The sequence below is a fragment of the Armigeres subalbatus genome, unplaced genomic scaffold (assembly GCF_024139115.2).
Source record: "Armigeres subalbatus isolate Guangzhou_Male unplaced genomic scaffold, GZ_Asu_2 Contig1088, whole genome shotgun sequence".
Lineage (NCBI taxonomy): Eukaryota > Metazoa > Arthropoda > Insecta > Diptera > Culicidae > Armigeres > Armigeres subalbatus.
In genome coordinates, this window is record NW_026941833.1 from 12,021 (window position 1) to 31,961 (window position 19,941).

The window sequence follows — 19,941 nt, forward strand, 5'->3', positions numbered from 1 at the left end:
GTGTGCCCTATATTATCTCAATTTTTGAATATTTTCCAAAATGTATCTATCATACTGTTCGAAACTTTTTCCGTATCATACTTCAATCAGATTTTAATTACAATTTGTCTAGAATTTATTATAAGCATTTTAAAATTATCTTCCTATGCTGAGCTGTAGGATCTGTCAAAGTTAACACCGTCGTGTCTTCTTCTTATTTTTACTTGTATTCGTCTATACACGGAAGCTCTCAAGTACCCATTAATGGGTATTTTCGTACCCATTTTGAAAAAAGCGGCATAACTCATTAAATGAGTAAACTCGATTTACTCATTAATGAGTATTCCCACTGAACTTCAAATAATGGGTAATTTTTGCTCTCGAATTTCATTAACAAAATGGGTAAATAAATCCCATTTTTTATTTTGGTGGATTTGAGGTTATGTAACATAAATAATTTGTGTATTTATTCAGATTGAATTATACGAAAACCTCGACAAAAACGATCGTATTTATAGAACATAGGCAATAATTTATTAGTTAATTATCGTTTTCCGAAACAATTTGATTCAACTTTGGGGCCCATTCAGCCGGCGTCATCCATCCGGCTTTCTGGAAACGATCTCAGCTTCCACCTTCTCCGTCCACAAATGGTATGTTTCCTCGATGGTTCTCTGTGCGGGATAGTGTTCATGCTTGCAAAACAAAGCTGTGAATCAAAGAAATCCTATAGAAAAATCCAATATTATTGCGAATAGAAAAACTTACTTTTCGGCTCATCAAAATTCTACCATCATAGTCGGATGTCCAGTCTCGTGTCGTTTTCTGGCAGGAACCATTTCCGAATCTCACCGACTTTGAAGGGAGCACAAGTTCCGTAATTTTTATAATATTTTTAAATATCAATCACTTCTGCAAAAATGATGCGGTGGCTGAACGAATAATTCACGGATGATGTTTACCCATATAAGCTATTTTATAAAAAGCTCAAATGACAGGAGACCTAACACTAATATTTACATTTTACAAGGAACATTTGCGAAAATGGAATGAAATGATGATGATGATGGCGAATTGATGATGGTTTGCATGCAAATTTACCAAAACAAAGACCGAGCTGTCCACTCAAAATTTCGATCAGCTGTTCGAATCTGTCTCGTAAAATGGCTTATTAACATTGTTGGAAGGGAATGTATAAATTGTGGTTAATGTACACGGAAACAAAAACTACCCCAAAGTAAGTTCATTTGACTCAACTTCGATCTTCCGTGGAAGAAGGCAAATTTGGGTAAAAGCTAATTAACTTATTTTTGGGTAAATGCTTTGAAAGGTCCAAAAGGTAGTTTCATGCGACCAAGATAAACCCAGCAGTGAGTAAAATTAACCTAGCCAAACAGAATGAATATGCACGATACCACATATTCAAGGGTTGTCAAAATGTCGAGGATGATGGAAAGGGGAATGTACAAAAGTACAGTGAGTACGAACGTAGAGCTGGAGAGAGAGAAGGTGAAACTGTAAAAGGGATGGTTAAAATTAAATAAAAACACTAGGAGCCGTACACTTATTATGTAAGGGATTTTTCTGGAATTTTCAATCCCTCCCCTGTAAGAATTGTTTTCATGCAAATGCTTTTTTATTTATATGGTGCGTAAAAAAATGACATACCCTCCCTCCCCTATAAGTGCTTACGCAATATGTGTACGGCCCCCTACCTAATTGCATTTACTTTTTATTGTATTATTAAAACAAATTCCTGGTACAATTTCAAGGTATATTAAGGTACATAAAGATGTACACCCAGGTTTTTTTACACGGTTGGAATTCATTAATTTCTCAGTTAACCTTTCACAGACTTTTAAATAACCCCTGAATTTTCTTTGATTTTTCCGAATTTTTCGTGGGGTTAACTCATTCTTTCATTGACGGTGAAGGTCTTAAACGACTAAAACCAAACCGTGTAAAAAACCTGGGTGTATAGCTATAAAAATAAAGGTTCCCCCAAACACATACGATGCGACAATCACGCCGCGATTCTAATGCATGGAGACAGCGATCCTGTCGCCGTCGATATGGAAGCGCAAATGGAAAATAGCCTGCAGCGACCCAACGGTAGAATCGCGGCGACTAGTTGTCGCCGTCGCGACGATGAAATCGCTTAGGTCTGTGGGAGCCTCAAAACTTTATCTTATTCCTCCGCAAGGTTTATGGAGAATTCTCGGTATTTCGCCGACAACAGATTAACTGATGCCTTCGTACTGCTTTGCATAATGTTGAATACATTTATGGCCACCAAGTCATTTAGCTTTCTCAGCAATACTGGAACTTCCAAGGCGAACACGTGGAACGATTTGAAGAGAGTTTCACTAGCCCGCAGGCTCGACGTACCGCATGGCGCCACATGCTTATTAAAAATGATGTAGAAATTACCGCGTTTGTAACGGTCTCCTACACAGATGATGTGCGGTTCGATGGGAGATGTCATTGCTGCTTGCTTAACCGCCAAAAGCTCGTTGTATCCGACTTCTTCGTTGCGAAGGAAACTGGCCCATCTCACTAAGGGCAAAGCGAACATTTCATCCGTACTTAGGTTCTGCATATTACATTGCCTTTTGATGCCTCGATTGGACAGCTTTTCATAAGGCGCAATGCTCCTCGGATGTATTCTGGAATATAGAAACCAAATTAAAAAACCAGATTAATCCACCTAACAGTGATGATGCCTTTTCGTGCATTATAAAATATATTGAAAAAAATCACATTAGAAAGATCAAAAAGCTCTTTAGGGGATAGATCGCATATTTTCGATCATTTTGCATGGTTTGGCATTGATTAGAATGCATTGCTACCATTTTTGAAAAATGATTTTGAATTTTTTTTCCAAGAGGAGACCCTTGGGAAAATTACAATGATTTTTCAATCATTCCGTAATGCAATGTCCGATCGGGCCAATTTTCAATAGCAAACAATGGGATCGCATTCCCCGTTCCAAAAATCAACAAAATCGACATAATGAGCCTTCCTCTGCCAGATAGGGGAAATTATTTTTTAAGAAAATCGTTTACTTTCTACGAAATCAATAAAATAATGTTTAGTTTACAAAATCATGTACGCTCAAATTGCAAAGTGGCTCGGTATCGAGATTTATACCAATCAAAGCATGTATTATTTCGATTTTATTTTTTTATTTCTATAAAATACGTACCGTCTTCCACGTCGTTCCAAATGCTCTCGTCCAACAATAATCCCGTTCGAAGCAGTACCTTTAGATGATGAGTGCCGGAGTTCTGATGAATTCTCTGGAACGCTTGTATTATCTGTGAACGATAAAGTGAACAAATAAATAGAAGTTTTCTAATTATTCATTGTAAGTATTTACCATTTCTCCATCATAAGCTAATAGATGTGGAAATTTTTCAACGATCGCATCGCATTTATTGCCTGCTTCTCCATGCAGTAATGATTTGTGTAAAACGAAGGTTAATGTCATGCCTTCTGATATTTGCCGCGCATTCGTTGATGTTGGCAAGAGTGCAGAAAGATGGGCCGCCACTTGATTCACTTCATCGTCGACAAAAAGCTTTTCCTTTTTCGATCTTCGGAATTGTCTGTTTTCCGGTAATACGTCTTTTCTCATATTACTAACACGAGTTTCAATCAATCCAGTATGAGCTCCATGCTCAAGCCCACCATGACGCCAAAAGAAATAAGACTGAAAATTAAAATAATATTTAATCTTTATTAGTTTCGTAGAGGATTCTCTACGAGCTATTACTGCCAGTAGTTTCATATCAGTCCCATCTTGGTTTTCCGCATACTGAGATAATAGCCAATGAAGTTCAAAACCGCATTTTCCATGCAAAACTTTGAAAAATATTATAGAGGGAATGACGGCTTTGGCAGATTTTGTTCTATTATTGTCAGGGGGGTTTTCTGTAACCAATTATACTCAAATTTGGCCTAAACATTCTTTGCATATCAAAGAATATTGTGGCCGAATTTCATAAAATTTGGTCAACAAAAACCCCCTGACAATAATAGAACAAAACTTGTCAAAGCCGTCATTTCCCCTAATTTCAAATATTTTCTGATCTAGTTGAAATTTTGTTGAGTGATTGCTTATTCGACGAATTCTCGTGAAACGATTTGATTCAATTAAAAAATGTTTAAATTTGAGGTAATCAGCCCATGTACATTCTTAATGGGACTGGATGCGAGAACATTCGATATGGAACAAAATCTAATTTTTATCAAGTTTATGAGAAGTACGATAAAATTGAATGCTATTCATGGACTTAACTCTAAAATGACGAAAGCATATCAAAATGGGACTGATATGCGAGTGCCGGCAGTATATCACATGTTATTGAATTACTCGATGTCAAAGTTTACACGCCCAATGTGGCATTCCATGTAGAAATACTATACATCGCGTAATGAAGCTCGTAGTATGAATAACCTTTTAAGGCCAATCCACAATGATGAGCGCAGCGGCGCGTTTTGACAGAAAATACATGGGTCAAATATCAAAACGCGACGCTGCCCTCACCATTATGGCCAGGCCTTTAGTATACTTTATTAGATTAAAATTTTACCTCATGTGGCGCATCTTCAGTGATCCGTGTGGCAGCTAGATGAGGAAATTGTTCAATAATACGACAGGCCAATTGCTGCTTCTCTTGCCAGGTAGGATATCTAAAAAGCATACGTAAAAGATTTAAACTTATGGCATAAAAGAAAATTTTGCATTTAGTGACATGAATAAAAAAATAATAATGTTTCATAAATTTCAATTCGTTAGTCTAATGAAAAAATATTAGCGATTCAGTAGAAAACCGAATTAGCCGCCAGCGGAATTGGATTTTTCTCACAGACCATACCTTAAACCTAATTTCGGAAGTGGTGCGCTGTATAGCGCATCACCAAATGAAAACAGCGCACCATTTCCGAAGTTAAGAGCCCCGCACATAGGATACGTTTGCGTTGCGTTTGACACATTTCCCATGGGAAAACTGTCAAACGCAACGCAAACGTATCCTATGTGCGGGGCTCTTTAGGCTTAGCGTACGGATTGTGAGAAAAATCCAACTTCGCTAGTTGCCCATTTCGGTTTTCTACTGAATTGATAATATAAATTACCTGTTCTGTTTCAGCATTTGTTCGGAAAAATAATGCTCAGTTAGAATTCGGTTCATCAGGCGTAATTTCTTTACATCGGGAATTACACCGTAATCTAACTGCCGGGTTAAAGTCATATGGAATTTGGTATTACTCTCCAGGACAGATCGCACAGACTGCAACAAAAAAGAATAAAATACATGGTAAGTTCATCTAGAGGACTATCTTAGCCTATTAAGCTTTAAAACGATCATGGAACAAGTTCGATTTTACCTAGCTTCAAGGTTCACGTGAAAAACTGTCGAGCAATGACAATGTAATACGAAACATTGTTTCACGTAACTTGCTTACAAGATGGTGGTAGAGGAATTAAGCGATGGATTTTTCAGAACACTAAAACTACCAATTAATCATTTTTTGTGAAATTTTAGTGAGACATGCGTCACAGATCGGGGTGGGTGGGTAGGAAGGACATGTTACAAACAAGTCACATAAGGGTAGGTGGGGTTTCAAATATGTGTTTTTTTTGCGTTATGTAATTTGTGAATGATCCCTAACATGTCGAATTGGAACCGATATTGACGGTTCGATTGGAAACAATACAGCGTCCCCGCCTATCAAATTTTATTATTCTAGTAGGGCATAGATTCCCAAACTGTGGGTCGCGACCCCCAGGAGGGTCGTCGGCAGATCAACGGTGGGTCGCGAAATACAAAGCTTGATTCATACTTTTGTCCCACACATCTATATCAGCTTTTAGATTTGGATGAAAGGAGAGAAGAACAAATTTTACGTAAGCAATGGCTTTCTTTTGTTATCCGAGATGTTGGCAAATAGAATGAAGTCCAATATTTACAATCCAAAACTAATCTTAATTAATTCCAAATCCAATCCAAATCTGATCCAAATCCAATCATAATCCAACTCAAAAATAATACAAATCCAATTGTAAAGCAATTCGAATCAAATCCGAATTCAATCTAAATCCATTCCGAATCAAACCCAAATTAAATCTAAATCCAATTGGAATCCAATCAAATTCAAATCCGTTTCAAATCTATTGCAAATTCAATTCAAATCAAACCTAAATACAACCCAAATTCAATTCAAAGCAAATCATATCAAAATCTCAAATTCAATCCACATCCAATTCAAATAGAATCGAAAATTCATTAGATTTTGGCAAGTACAAATATGGGGCATGAAGCAATTTAATATTTTGATTGTAACGCGAACTAATTTTTATCCAATTTCTAGATATCACAGCATTGGTACCTGGTGGGTCGCAAGCAGTATGGGATTCTGTTAGGTGGGTCGTATATCCAACAAGTTTGGGAACCTCTGTAGTAGGGTAAAGGATATATTTTGGACCACCCGTACCAGGGCTCATATTTTGGACCACCAAATAGAATTTGCACTCAGGGGTCCAAAATATGAGTTCTGGAACTGATGATCCACAATAACTCCCTTATCCTATTTCTACTCAATAGTGATGGTTTTTGTTGATGTGGTAGCAGAAAAAGAAACAAATGCCTTTCGATACTGAGTTTTTAGTGTTACTTTTGGCAAACAAATATAATTGCACACCTAACTGTATTTACCTTTTGTTGGTGTTGTTCCTCAAATTCACGAATAGATACTTCTGGTTCATTTTCAGCTGTGTTGTCCAAATTATCACTACTACCAGCATGACGCTCTATGAATCGAAGGATTATTTTGCGAGGACCTTTTTCGATGATACCGATTTCCTTCAAGTCATCATCGTCCATATCCCAAAGTGAAACATTGTTCACCAGATTATCTGAGAAAAAAAAAAGTTTTAAAATGTTTATATCAGAAACAGGAATAGACATTGTAATCATATATCAAATAATATACAGAATATTACTTTTCTTTTATGTTTGCATGAGACAAGTGCTCAGATATCGAAAAAATCATGATATTATCAAGTTGTTGATAGCTGGTTCAATTGCCAATATGTTGGAGGGAATTTCGTAAAAGTTTTAGATTATTAAGAATATGCTGTTTTACAACGCTCTTAAGGACAGCGGTTTATTCTACAAGTATGCTATAAACCATTATGAGTACATAGGGGAACTGCTCCTGGATTTCATCTTATGGCTCCGATTTCCATCCCATCGAAAACAAAGCAAAGGTAAGGTATTCGGTTTGTTTATTATTTTTGTGATTTTTTCAGCAGTGAGCACGCATGTTAACAAAAAGAAGCGACGAAATTGGTGCCGTATTTCTTTGTTACGCGATGAGATGAATATATGTTCAGTGAGATGGAGATCGGGACAGTTCCCCTACAACGATTTTACAGGGGTGCGGCCCTCCTCCTTTTTTGCCTTTCTCGTACAACAAAGTTGTACCGAAAGGCTATCATTTCACTCCGAGAACGAAATTTTTATAGAAGGCTCGTAGACCCATAGTGTTATATACCAATCGACTCAGTTCGACGAGCTGAGCAAATGTCTGTCCGTCCGTGTGTGTGTGTGTGTGTGCACAAAAGATGAAAAAAAATCTAACCCACTTTTCATATAGTAATCCTTAACCGATTTTCTCGCAACATGTTGCATTCGAAAGGTGGTAAAGCCTTGTAGATCGCTATTGAATTTGATAACGATCGGTTATTGCTTTCAAAAGTTATAAAGAAAACGGTGAACTAAACCAAAAAGGTTGGTGTCTTAGCTAAATACGAGAAAGGCTGTATCACTGCTAGGTGGTTTAATTTGGGTTTTTCTTTGAAAATATGTTGGGCTGTTGGATATTGCAAAAAGATGGTATTGATTTTATTTCTAACGAAACTTTTTCACATTAACACAATCCAAATACAATTCTTAACTTATATGTTTGTTATGAATGCTGTTTAATCATCGTTGTATTTTAGACTAATATAAAAATACCTGTCACAGAGCTCATGTTCTAACTGCCATAAATTATAACTTTTCCTTGACATAAGACTCTCATACATTATCCTAACAATCCGTTGTGTTAAAGCCACCTTGAACGCAAACAAATAAGAATCAAATGCAATTATATCGAGTTCTTGAATAAGGAAAAAAATATCTGAGTCTTGATCAATAATTGCCAGGAGTATTCCATATCGTTTAAGAGAACATTGTTCATATTTCACAGCTTCGCCAGGATGGAAATTTACACCGTTTATTTTAAGATGGTTAATTATCGTCAGTTCGTCAGGAAGATCAAATAATAATGCGGCTGTATCGATTGTGTTTTTGTTTGTAATTGACGACATTACGATTACTGGTTTATCTACAACGTAATTATGTTTTAATATGGAATTTATCTGTTTTAAATTCAAACGTTTTGTAAGGCTGAATGATAGATTTTTAAAGTTCCCACATGTTTTGCTTTGGCTCTTCGACTCCTTGAATTTTGCTTCGTACATCATGCAACTGAAGTTTGCAATTGGGCCATTTTCACGACATATTTGTGCATAATGTGCAATATGGTGCACTTTATTAATCGCGTTAGCCAAGGGAAAACATTCTTTGAACAAGTTTTGGAAAGATATAACAGATTCTGACAAATCCTGGATCATTTGATCATTAAGTTTGTTGGAGAAACTGATGAACGTAATTTTTAATAATGTACCAACGATTTCTTTATATAATTGGTTAGAATCCAAAATTTTATGAAAAATAAATGGAAATGCGCGTAATAGTAGCCAACATTGGGCGGCTGATTGGCAGAGAGAATTGTTTTTACTTCGCAAGTTTAATTTAGAGAAATTAGCTGAGGGTTTGTCTCTTGCTTCTGTGTCCCCGTAATCAAAATTTTCAATCATTCGGTTCAAACATTCCTCCGTTAGTAACTTATAATTAAAAACAGCGTTTTGTAAAATTTTCTTCAAAACCATCGGAACGATTCCCTCTAAAAGATCGTGCATTGGATCAAATGTAATACTTGCAGGCCACCTATAATACTCTAGCGAATGCAAAGCACAATTAGTTTTTATACCATAAAGCATACATGGTGTTTTGCCAATCTCAGAAGATACTAAGATGTTCTGTACATTTTCTACCGTTCTCGCGGTGAATTTATCACCAAGTTCTCCTGATAAAAGGTCTTTTCTTGTAATTTCACATGCTCTGCAAAACATGTTTGCTGATGGACTTAACAATCCACAGATGTCATGCATTGCTAAAGTATCGCCTAATACATGCACGAGTACCGCTCGCAAGGTCCACATATTAGCCTCCGTTTTGACTGGAATACCTTCGTTGGATTCTAATTGAATTAAATCGTCTATCAAAGGCTGCAACACTTTTTGATACCTGACAGTAAAAAAATATATTTATTAGCTTTGTTGGGTATTAACGCATAAAAAATTGTACTGAAATATTCCGTAGTCGCAAGTATTGTGAACATGCATAATAATAGACATTCCATGCAAGTGCCGGGACACGGTTTAGTGATCACACACACACACACACACACACACACACACACACACACACACACACACACACACACACACACACACACACACACACACACACACACACACACACACACACACACACACACACACACACGGAGACTGAATAATTAATAATATATGTTAAAACCTTACCCATATCTTTTGAGTACGCTTGACTTCACCGTCAACGCCAAATATACGCGATCAAGAGATGAATTGATTTTTGGGTCAAAGTTTTGAACTTTAAAACAAACGTTCGTCAACTTATTTTTGCCTCTACGAGAACCTAAAGCATTACAATATTCTCCTTCATCGATGTGTAGAGATAAGCGTAAACAAGTCGGGTATAGCTGAAGAAACGGATGATTTTCGAAGTTTGTTCCTTGTTGATATGTTTCGATAGATCCATCCTCAATAAATTTAGACTCATCTTTGACCATCGCTCTTGCTTTTGAGTTTGACATAATGAACCGCAATGTTTCTGATATCGGGATGTAATGACATACGTCTTTCATTACTTTTACCTTTGATACATATTCATGTTTGCGAAGTCTTTTCTGAAATTTCATCCTTCGATTACGGCAAGTAAGTACACGCTTGATTTTCCTATGCTTCCCGAGTACAATTTCTACTGGCTCAGGCACACAGCAACCAGCTTTCCCTGCTAGAAATGCTATATTTCCCGTTGGAGTTTTAACATCAGTGGCCAGATCAGGAATCTGCATTTCGTTGATAAGCACAATTGCATCAGCATCATCTAATAGATTTTTCGAGATTAAGAATGTCTTAACTTTAGCCATCGTATATTGCTGAATGCTATTAGATATTGTAATGTATCCGTTGATAAATGATTGTAGCTTAACTTCCGGTAAGGAAACGTCACATCTTAGCTCGGATATCAAACTATTAACAGCATCAGATATAGTTTCCAAACTGACTGATTCTTTGAAGAAATGCGGATTTTGAATAAGTGTGACTATGTCAGTTTCAATCCCAATATCTATAGAGTCGGGCAATTCATCTGTAGCTACTTCAATATGCTGAACAAGCTCAAACTCTGACACTGGATGATGCTCAAGAACGTGTGCCTTAAAGCTCTTAAAGTATGAATACATGGATCCACACACAGAACATTTGAAAGGAATTGTTGCCAGGATACTTGTAGATATGCCATGCACTGTAACAAAGTGATGCTTCAGCTCATTAATGTATCCCTCGATAACTGCGTTACACTCCTGTATGTGGCACTGAAATCCTTCAACGGATAAAAACAAAAAAAAAACATATTAATTCACCTAGATTGATCCTAAATTGAGTCAAAATAGGACCTTTGACCTCGAACTTCATGATTTTACAAAGCATTTCTGGAAGTGATATTTTCAGGTCTCTTGGCCAGGCCACTCAAGTTCAATCAAGTTTGACACCTCAAACTTCATGATTTTACAAACCAATACTGAAAATGAAATTTTTTAGGCCTCTCCGGCCACTTGGTCAATTCACAATAAGGAGGACCTACGGAATTGCAATTTTCTAAATTGAGCAATTTAGCAATTTAGTTAGAATTCGAGCGGGAACTGGCTGGAACTCCCGGAGGGATTTCGGTGAGAACATTCGGAAGAATTACTACAGAGTATTTGATGCTGGAACTTCAGAAGAAATTCGTACAGGAACTTCCATAGGAACTCCTGCGGTAATTTCCGGGGGAACTCAAACGGTAACTTTCGGAGAAATTCCTAAAGGAACGTGTTCAGGAATTTCTGCGAACACTTCCTGAAAAACTCCTGCGGGAACTTAACGAAGAATTCCTGCGGGAACTTCTGAAGGAATCTCTGCGGGAAGTTACCAAGGAATTCCTGCAGGAATTTTAAGAAGTAACTCCAAGAAGAAATTCTGACGGAATTTTTGGAGGAACTTCCGGAAAAAGTCTTAGAGAAACTTGTAACGGAATTCCTGAAGCAACTTTTTCTTGAAATTTCTGGACTAACTTCCAGAAGAATTCCTGGAGGAGCTTTCGGAGGAATTCCTGGAGGAGCTTCCGGAGGAATTCCTGGAGGAGCTTCCGGAGGAATTCCTGGAGGAGCTTCCAGAGGAATTCCTTGAGGAACTTCCGGAGGAATTCCTGGAGGAACTTACGGAAGAACTACTGGAGAAAATTCCGTAGAATTTCCTGGAGGAAATTTCGGAGGAATTACTGGAGGAAATTCCGGACAAATTCCTGGAGGAACTTCCGAAGGAGTTCGTGGAGGAACTTCCGGACGAATTCTTGGAGGAACTACCGGAGGAATTCCTGGAGGAACTTCAGGAGGAATTTCTGGAGGAACTTCCGGGGGAATTCCATGAGGAATTTCCGGAGGAATTCCTGAAGGAACTTCCTGGAAGAACTTCCGGAGGAATTCCTGAAGGAACTTGTGGAGGAATTCTTGGAGGATCTTCCAGAGGAATTCTCGGAGGAACTTCCGGAGGATTTCCTGGAGGAATTTCCAAAGGAATTCCTGGAGGAGCTTCCGGAGGAATTCCTTGTGGAAGTTTTGGAGGAATTCCTGAGGAATTCTTGGAAGAACTTTCGGAGGAATTCCTGGAGGAACTTCAGGAGGAATTCCATGTGGAACTTCTGGAGGAATTCCTGGAAAAAATTCCGGAGAAATTTCTGGAGGAATTTCCAAAGGAATTCCTGGAGAAACTTCCGAAGGAATTTCTCGAAGACGTTCCGGAGAAATTCTTGAAAGAACTTCCGGAGGAATTCCTGGAGAAACTTCCGGAGAAATTCCTGGAGGAAATTCCGAAGTAATTCTTGGAGGAATTGGAGAAAGAATTCCTGGAGAAACTTCCAAAGGAATTCCTGGAGGAGCTTCCGGAGGAATTCCTGGAGGAATTTTAGGAGGAATGCCTGAGGAATTCTTGGAAGAACTTTCGGAGGAATTCCTGGAGGAACTTCAGGAGGAATTCCTGGAGGAACTTCCGGAGGAATTCCATGTGGAACTTCTGGAGGAATTCCTGGAAAAAAATCCGGAGAAATTTCTGGAGGAATTTCCAAAGGAATTCCTGGAGAAACTTCCGAAGGAATTTCTCGAAGACGTTCCGGAGAAATTTTTGAAAGAACTTCCGGAGGAATTCCTAGAGAAACTTCCGGAGAAATTCCTGGAGGAAATTCTGAAGTAATTCTTGGAGGAATTGGAGAAAGAATTCCTGGAGAAACTTCCAAAGGAATTCTTGGAGGAGCTTCCGGAGGAATTCCTGGAGGAATTTTAGTAGGAATGCCTGAGGAATTCTTGGAAGAACTTTCGGAGGAATTCCTGGAGGAACTTTCGGAGGAATTCCTGGAGGAACTTCAGGAATAATTCCTGGAGGAACTTCCGGAGGAATTCCATGAGGAACTTCTGGAGGAATTCCTGGAAAAAATTCCGGAGAAATTTCTGGAGGAATTTCCAAAGGAATTGCTGGAGAAACTTCCAAAGGAATTTCTCGAAGACGTTCCGGTGAAATTCTTGAAAGAACTTCCGGAGGAATTCCTGGAGAAACTTCCGGAGAAATTCCTGGAGGAAATTCCGAAGTAATTCTTGGAGGAATTGGAGAAAGAATTCCTGGAGAAACTTCCAAAGGAATTCCTGGAGGAGCTTCCGGAGGAATTCCTGGAGGAATTTTAGGAGGAATGCCTGGAGAAACTTCCGGAGAAATTCCTGGAGGAAATTCCGAAGTAATTCTTGGAGGAATTGGAGAAAGAATTCCTGTAGAAACTTCCAAAGGAATTCCTGGAGGAGCTTCCGGAGGAATTCCTGGAGGAGTTTTAGGATGAATGCCTGAGGAATTCTTGGAAGAACTTTCGGAGGAATTCCTGGAGAAACCCCCCTAGGAAGTTCTGGAGAAATTTTCGGTGGAATTCCTGGAGGAACTTTCGGAGGAATGCGTGGAGGAACTTCCGTAGAAAATTCTTGTTCTTTTGTATGGAAGCCTTTGCTTCCAGAGGGCAGGAGGAGTGTCGAACTGTTACAGGAACGTTTCTTGTCTTCGAAAACCTCCATGTCACATCATCTGCGTGATTATCTCTCGAGTTATGCTAAAATTTTTGTTTCCTAAGTATTGGAGCCTCTCCTTCCAGAGTTCCAGAGAGGGGAGGGGTTTCGAACCATCACAGAAACATTTCTTGTATTCAAAAACTTTCACATGCCGGAATTGATTGCATTTGCCTTATTATCGAGTTATGCAGAAATTTTCGTTTCTTCTGTATAACTGACCTGGGGCCCTCCTTAGCCGTGCGGTAAGACGCGCGGCTACAAAGCAAGACCATGCTGAGGGTGGCTGGGTTCGATTCCCGGTGCCAGTCTAGACAATTTTCGGATTGGAAATTGTCTCGACTTCCCTGGCCATAAAAATATCATCGTGTTAGCCTCATGATATATGAATGCAAAATGGTAACTTGGCTTAGAAACCTCGCAGTTAATAACTGTGGAAGTGCTTAATGAACACTAAGCTGCGAGGCGGCTCTGTCCCACACGTAAAAAAATAACCTTATATGTTATGGCAAAAAACCATTCGAAAATACTTATACTCTTCATTATGCCACCTAATGAATGATCCCATATCAAAAAGCTTATAACATTCATAAGTTAATGAAAAGTATAAGTTTCCGAATGTATGTGACTAATGCGATGTATAAGTTTTTTCTTATACATGTCATTCAGCGCCTGCTTTGGCAAAAAGTATTAGAAATATTAATAATCAACAACATTAATTTTTTTTACGTGCAGTGTGGGGATGTAATGCCAATAAAGAAGAAAGTATAACTGACCACCATTTCAATGAGGGGAGGGGTCTCAAACTACCGTAGAAACTTTTATTGTCTTTGAAAACCTCCACGTGCCAAAATTGGTTCCTTTAGCTTGATTAGTTTTCGAGTTATGTTAAAAATCATGTTTCTTTTGTATGAGAGCCCATCCTTCCAAAGGGGGGAGCGGTCTCGAGCCACAACGTAAACGTTTTTGGTCTTCGAAAACCTCCACATGCCAAATTTGTCCGTTTGCATGATTAGTTCTCGAATTATGTAGAAATTCTTGTTTCATTTGTACGGGAGCCCCTCCTTTCTGAGGGGGGGGGAGGGTTGACTATTATAAGAACCTTTTCTGGCCTAAAAACCCCTGCTTGCAAATTATCTTTCCGATCGGTTCCGTAGTCTCGAGTCTACCAAGGGCAGACAGACAGCAATTCATTTTTTTTTGTAATTAGATTTGCGCCACCTGGTGCAAACTTTCCGAAGTAAAATTCCCATCGGGTCACCGTATGGATCTAGGGAACCACTTACTGAAAACCGTATCTCGAAATATGGTGTTAAACCCAAGACATATGCAGTACAAATACTGTCCTATATACAGGACACTGGGACTTTAACGCATCTGTCCTAGGACGCTGGAATAATATGAGTTAAACACAGTGGTGAGGCACTGGATAGAACGTAACGTTGAACTTTATCGTACTGAGGATGAGGTTCTGCCGCAGGAGGGGATGGAAGGTGTCGTGTGTCCCATCTACAAAAGGGCGACAAGTTGAATTGTAGTGACTACCGTGCAATCACATTGCTGAACGTCGCCTACCCAAATTGTTTGCCGTCGACTAGCATCAGTTGTAAGAGAGTTCATTGGGCAGTACCAAGTGGATTCAAGGGCTCCACTACGTACGAGGTGTTCTCAGGCAAGTGCATGTGTGGATCCAGGCATGTGCGTAATTCCAGTTTCAGTTGCATTATGTAGTCTTTTGTATTTGCTAATTCAACATCGCTTAGGATGGAAAAGTTAATACGAATGGCAAGGATTGACACGAGTGGTACGATTTTGGGTAGAACCTATTTGGTTTTGCTGACGACTTTGATATTATAGCACGTAAGAAGAGGATGCCTACATCAGACTGAAGAGGGAAGCTAAGTGGATTGAACTAGTCATGGACAGTACTGCAATTTCTCAATTTCATCGAGAGCTGTCACCAATATTTACATATCTGCCCGTCTATTATTAACCCGCCCGTCTGCTCTATAGAAACGCAAAGGATGAAAGGCATGCTACAAAAAATCTAATCAATTATTATTCCGTGAGAGCGCATGAAAGTTTGGAATACCTGCTTTATAATTGTGTTTATTACAACTCTCAACTCGGTGGATCAAAGGATTATGTTTAATTAATCGACTAGTCATTTTCTATGCATATATCTATCAAAATAAATTAGTAATTTCAATTTTAAATCAAAGCACAACAACCTTTTATTAGTGCCTTTCATGCGAAATTGCTCAAAGAGCCAACGGTACTTTCATTTGGTCGCCGGTGATAGAAAAAGGCGTTTTGCTCTCTATCTTATGACGATCACGACCCTTTGCAGTACTGGTCATGAACACGTCCAGGGCAATGTACATGATAGGAAGAGGCTCAAGAGAAGGCAGCGTAAGCCATCCATCACCACTCACAAGTTTGTATCGGTGTTGATGAGATCGATGTGGTACTTGGGCTAACTGGTGACTTCCTATACAAAACTGTCCTCTACGGACACGAGACCTAGACGATGCTCGTGGAGGACCAACGTGATGTTTTCGAAAGGAAAAAGCTGCCTGGGGTGGTGTGCAGATGGCGGACGATAAGTGAATGAACCACGAGTTGCATCAGCTGTTGGGAGAATATTCCATCGTTCACACCGCATAAATCATACGTCTACGATGGATCGGGCACGTAGCCAAAATTTCGGTCATTAACCCGATGAAAATGGTTCTCGACTACGATCTGACGGGAACAAGAAGGCGAAGTGCGCAGCAATCATGGTAAATCGATCAGGTGGAAGATAAATAACTTCGTAGACTGCGTGGATGGCAACGTGCAACCATGTACTGAGCTGAATTTTGCCTGTGTAAAGCTCGCAGTCCACTGTTTGTCATATTGACAAATATTTGTCAAGTATTTCCGGATATGTATCAGACTGATTAAAAATCGAAATGAATTTCAGGCTGACCTGACAAATATTTGTCGAATTATTAAAATAATTACTGAAAACAAAACATGAATGAATTTCTGAAAAAGGGTAAGACGGTATAATGCGCCCCACCTGGCCAAAACGCCTCACCTTGATTTCTAGAAAACTATAAGTAACTGTGGTTAAACATCAGTTGGCACCTTTTACCCTTTATTAGGCAGTGGCAACAATATTGCCACCAACACATTATATGTTTTTCTGTTTATTAACAAGAGCTCTACTAATTATTTCCCATGTAGTGGCTATATTTGCTATCTAGTAACACTTAAGATTAATTTGAGCCATAAAAGTTTGAAATGTCAATTTGAGAAAATTTCTTTACGAACATATCGTAATTTTCGAATAGAAGCAGGATTTTCAGATGTAATTCGTTAGAAAAACGACAAAGATCTATTGTTTCCACTGGAATTGATAATTTTGACCCACCTGTGTTAGATTATATCGTGATTAGCGTGAAAATGCTTTCTTTCTTGTATATTTGGTTTTTGGATTTTCGGAATATATTGCCACTAATGTTTTCCCGCTTCTAAGGCAGTTGCAACTATATTGCCACCAACGTTGTCCCTCTTGCAAGACAGTGGCAACTATATTGCCACCAATTTTTCAATGGTTCTGAACTGTTTAATGTGTAACAATGTTGGCAAATGTTCTGCCAAACCTAAAAAAACAGTAAACCACCTAACGGTGACGATGCTTTTCTCGTGTATTATAATATGTAATAAAAAAAAACATATGAATCGTCAAAATAGCATTTTGGGAGATAGAACCCATCACTTTCATCAATTCACATCAATTTGCGTTAATTTAAATGCATTGCAGCAATCTCTAAACAATTTCCGGTTTTGAAATTTTGCAATGGGAAACAATTAGAGCACATTCCGCGTCTATTGCAACCTTAACTATAGGTCGGAATATACTGCTGTATATCTGCAATCTGAACTAAATGTTTTACTGAATTTATTTTATCCTAAAAGTTATAAATTGTAGAAATATTCAATTAGTAAAATATATGGGCTAACTATCAAGTTTCCGTCACCGTTGCATTGCATAGGGAGCTTAAAGGCAAGGCGGGAGTGTCCTGGCTGAAGGCCGCGATGCAAAATATAGGAATAAAATGGTTTCAAAATACTCACCCGTTAATTTTTTAAAGCTTCCGGCATCAAGTTTTTTTTGGAGCCGTTCCATTCTTGGAGAGGTGAAAGTGATACGCTTACTAGGGAAGGACAAGCAACGATGGACAGAATAATATGACGCCAACAGCAACTAAAATGCATAACATTTCGATTTTCAAGAGATGTTTTTGGTATCTTGTATAATTACTTACCAATTTATCTGGCGGTACAGTGGGAAAAGGTCGGAATTTACTCGGGCGATCGGCAACAGTGGTCCAAAATCCGAACTTTATAAAAATACGACCGGAATTCACAGTCCGGTGACGCTGGCTGGAATCTTCTAAGCTTCCCTGGCCGTAAGATGCTAGGTCCAATGAACGTACTGAGCTGAACAATTTGCCGCAACGGAAAACTGGCCTCGACTGGCCGGAATCGGGGTACCTGGCTGGATTGGTCGTAATTTTCTAGATGCAATGAACTGCGGCAGCGAGCCGCGAAAAGGGATGAGGAGTTGACCGAGCACAGGCTCGCTCCAGTTGGCTGGATCAATCGCGGTAAAGAGTACACGCTACACGTTGGCAGGAAGCTGACCAATTTGCCGCAACGGAACGCTGGCCTCGACTGGCCGGAATCGGGATAACTGGCCGGATTGGTCGTAATTTTCAAGGTGCGATGAAATGCAACAGCGTGCCGCGAAAAGGGAGGAAAATCTCAGGATGCACAGGCTGGGTGAAGTTGGTCGGACCAGTCACGGTACAAAGTACACGGTACACATTGGCCGGAACCTGACCAATTTGCCGCAACGGAACGCTGGCCTCGACTGGCCGGAATCAGGATAACTGGCCGGATTGGTCGTAATTTTCAAGGTGGGATGAAATGCAACAGCGTGCCGCGAAAAGGGATGAAAATCTCACGAAGCACAGGCTCGGCTCTGTTGGTTGGATCAATCACGGTACAAAGTACACGGTACACATTGGCCGGAACCTGACCAATTTGCCGCAACGGAACGCTGGCCTCGACTGGCCGGAATCGGGATAACTGGCCGGATTGGTCGTAATTTTCAAGGTGCGATGAAATGCAACAGCGTACCGCGAAAAGGGATGAAAATCTCACGAAGCACAGGCTCGCTCAAGTTGGTTGGATCAATCACGCTCAATCACGATTAATACAAAGTACACGGTACACATTGGAACCTTTACGGTTTAAAAGGTGCACGGGGACACGTTGGCAGTCCAGCGAGTAAAGTAAAAACACCAGAAATTTGAATAAAAAACTTAGCGAAAATCACTCAAGCACTCCCGACGGCGTGAAAGGAACAAAGACGAATGACGAATGATGACAGTTTGCTTGCGCGCACTGGTGAAATTTTTCATCCAATATTAAGTTGTTTTTACCCAATGCCAACTTTGATGCCCAAAGTACACGGTGAGTAGTTTGGACTTGAAGTTTTAATTTATTCGCAAGCATTGAGTCTACTTGGGAAACTGAATTTATTTTTAAATGTTGATATTGATGTTCGCCACATTAACAATTTATATCGAAAATCCATAAACGGTATATACCATTAGGAAAAACAAGTGAATTTAAAAAATTAAAAACAATTCAAAGTAAAACTTTTCTAAGTGTGATTTTACCCAAAGCTTGGGTAATATCATCTGTACTCAACCGGTAAGTTAAAATGATGTATTCCAGCACTTGCATATTTACCCAATGAGGTACTTTAAAGGAAATACCTAAATTTATGTTTTAAAAACCCAAAAAATAAGTAGTTTGATTTTCCGTGTACCCATTTTATGTTGTTATTAAAAGCCCATTTTTGACATCTCCATATTGGTTCAAAAATGGGTACTCTAGACCCATTTAATGGGTTCTCCCAAATGTCCGTGTAAAACACCGACCCTGTGACAAGCGCGGTGTCATCATCATCAATAGACATAGACCGCTGTCATCATTGAAAAGTAGTATGAAAAAAATTTGTGCCCGGGACCACGGCATACAAAAACAAGGCGGGCTCATCACGTATGTAATCACTCAGTTTGAATGTAAACATGTGACGTCACTGCTATCTAGCGCACAAGCTGGACCGAGACGATGCTCTACGGTCGCAGCATGCTTACTTTTGTACTCCAACATGTGGCGATAAAACATGCGTCACATTCGAAGTGTCATTTTTCTAACGAGCCTACCTTGTTTTCTGTATACCGTGGCCCGGGACATCCTGGCTACGATTTGGCGATGGGCTAAACAATAGTATGACAGTAGCCTGATAAAACCGACAATAAA

The 19,941-nt window shown here is 39.2% G+C and overlaps 2 protein-coding genes across 2 annotated transcripts; both read right to left on the minus strand.

Moving 5' to 3' along the window:
* Window positions 1-1,967: 1,967 nt before the first annotated feature.
* LOC134202204 (uncharacterized) lies at window positions 1,968-18,200 on the minus strand. Its single transcript, XM_062677258.1, has 8 exons — window positions 17,871-18,200; window positions 17,680-17,809; window positions 6,699-6,898; window positions 5,119-5,273; window positions 4,575-4,674; window positions 3,359-3,691; window positions 3,185-3,296; window positions 1,968-2,645 (listed from the first exon to the last, which is right to left on the minus strand). Exons 2-8 carry the CDS (start codon window positions 17,729-17,731, stop codon window positions 2,566-2,568), a joined length of 1,032 nt encoding a protein of 343 aa, XP_062533242.1. The 5' UTR covers window positions 17,732-17,809; window positions 17,871-18,200; the 3' UTR covers window positions 1,968-2,565.
* On the minus strand, window positions 7,967-10,659 carry LOC134202205 (uncharacterized). Its single transcript, XM_062677259.1, has 2 exons — window positions 9,698-10,659; window positions 7,967-9,398 (listed from the first exon to the last, which is right to left on the minus strand). Exons 1-2 carry the CDS (start codon window positions 10,657-10,659, stop codon window positions 7,967-7,969), a joined length of 2,394 nt encoding a protein of 797 aa, XP_062533243.1.
* Window positions 18,201-19,941: the final 1,741 nt, after the last annotated feature.

Coding starts and splice junctions, on each gene's coding strand:
- LOC134202204 (XM_062677258.1), bottom strand. CDS start 17,731: ATGGAACGGCTCCAAAAAAAACTTGATGCCGGAAGCTTTAAAAAATTA. Junction 6,899..17,679: donor AAGCTTTAAAAAATTAACGG/GTGAGTATTTTG, acceptor TTTTTTTCTCAG/ATAATCTGGTGAACAATGTT. Junction 2,646..3,184: donor TTGGAACGACGTGGAAGACG/GTACGTATTTTA, acceptor TCTATATTCCAG/AATACATCCGAGGAGCATTG.
- LOC134202205 (XM_062677259.1), bottom strand. CDS start 10,659: ATGTATTCATACTTTAAGAGCTTTAAGGCACACGTTCTTGAGCATCAT. Junction 9,399..9,697: donor AGCGTACTCAAAAGATATGG/GTAAGGTTTTAA, acceptor TTTTACTGTCAG/GTATCAAAAAGTGTTGCAGC.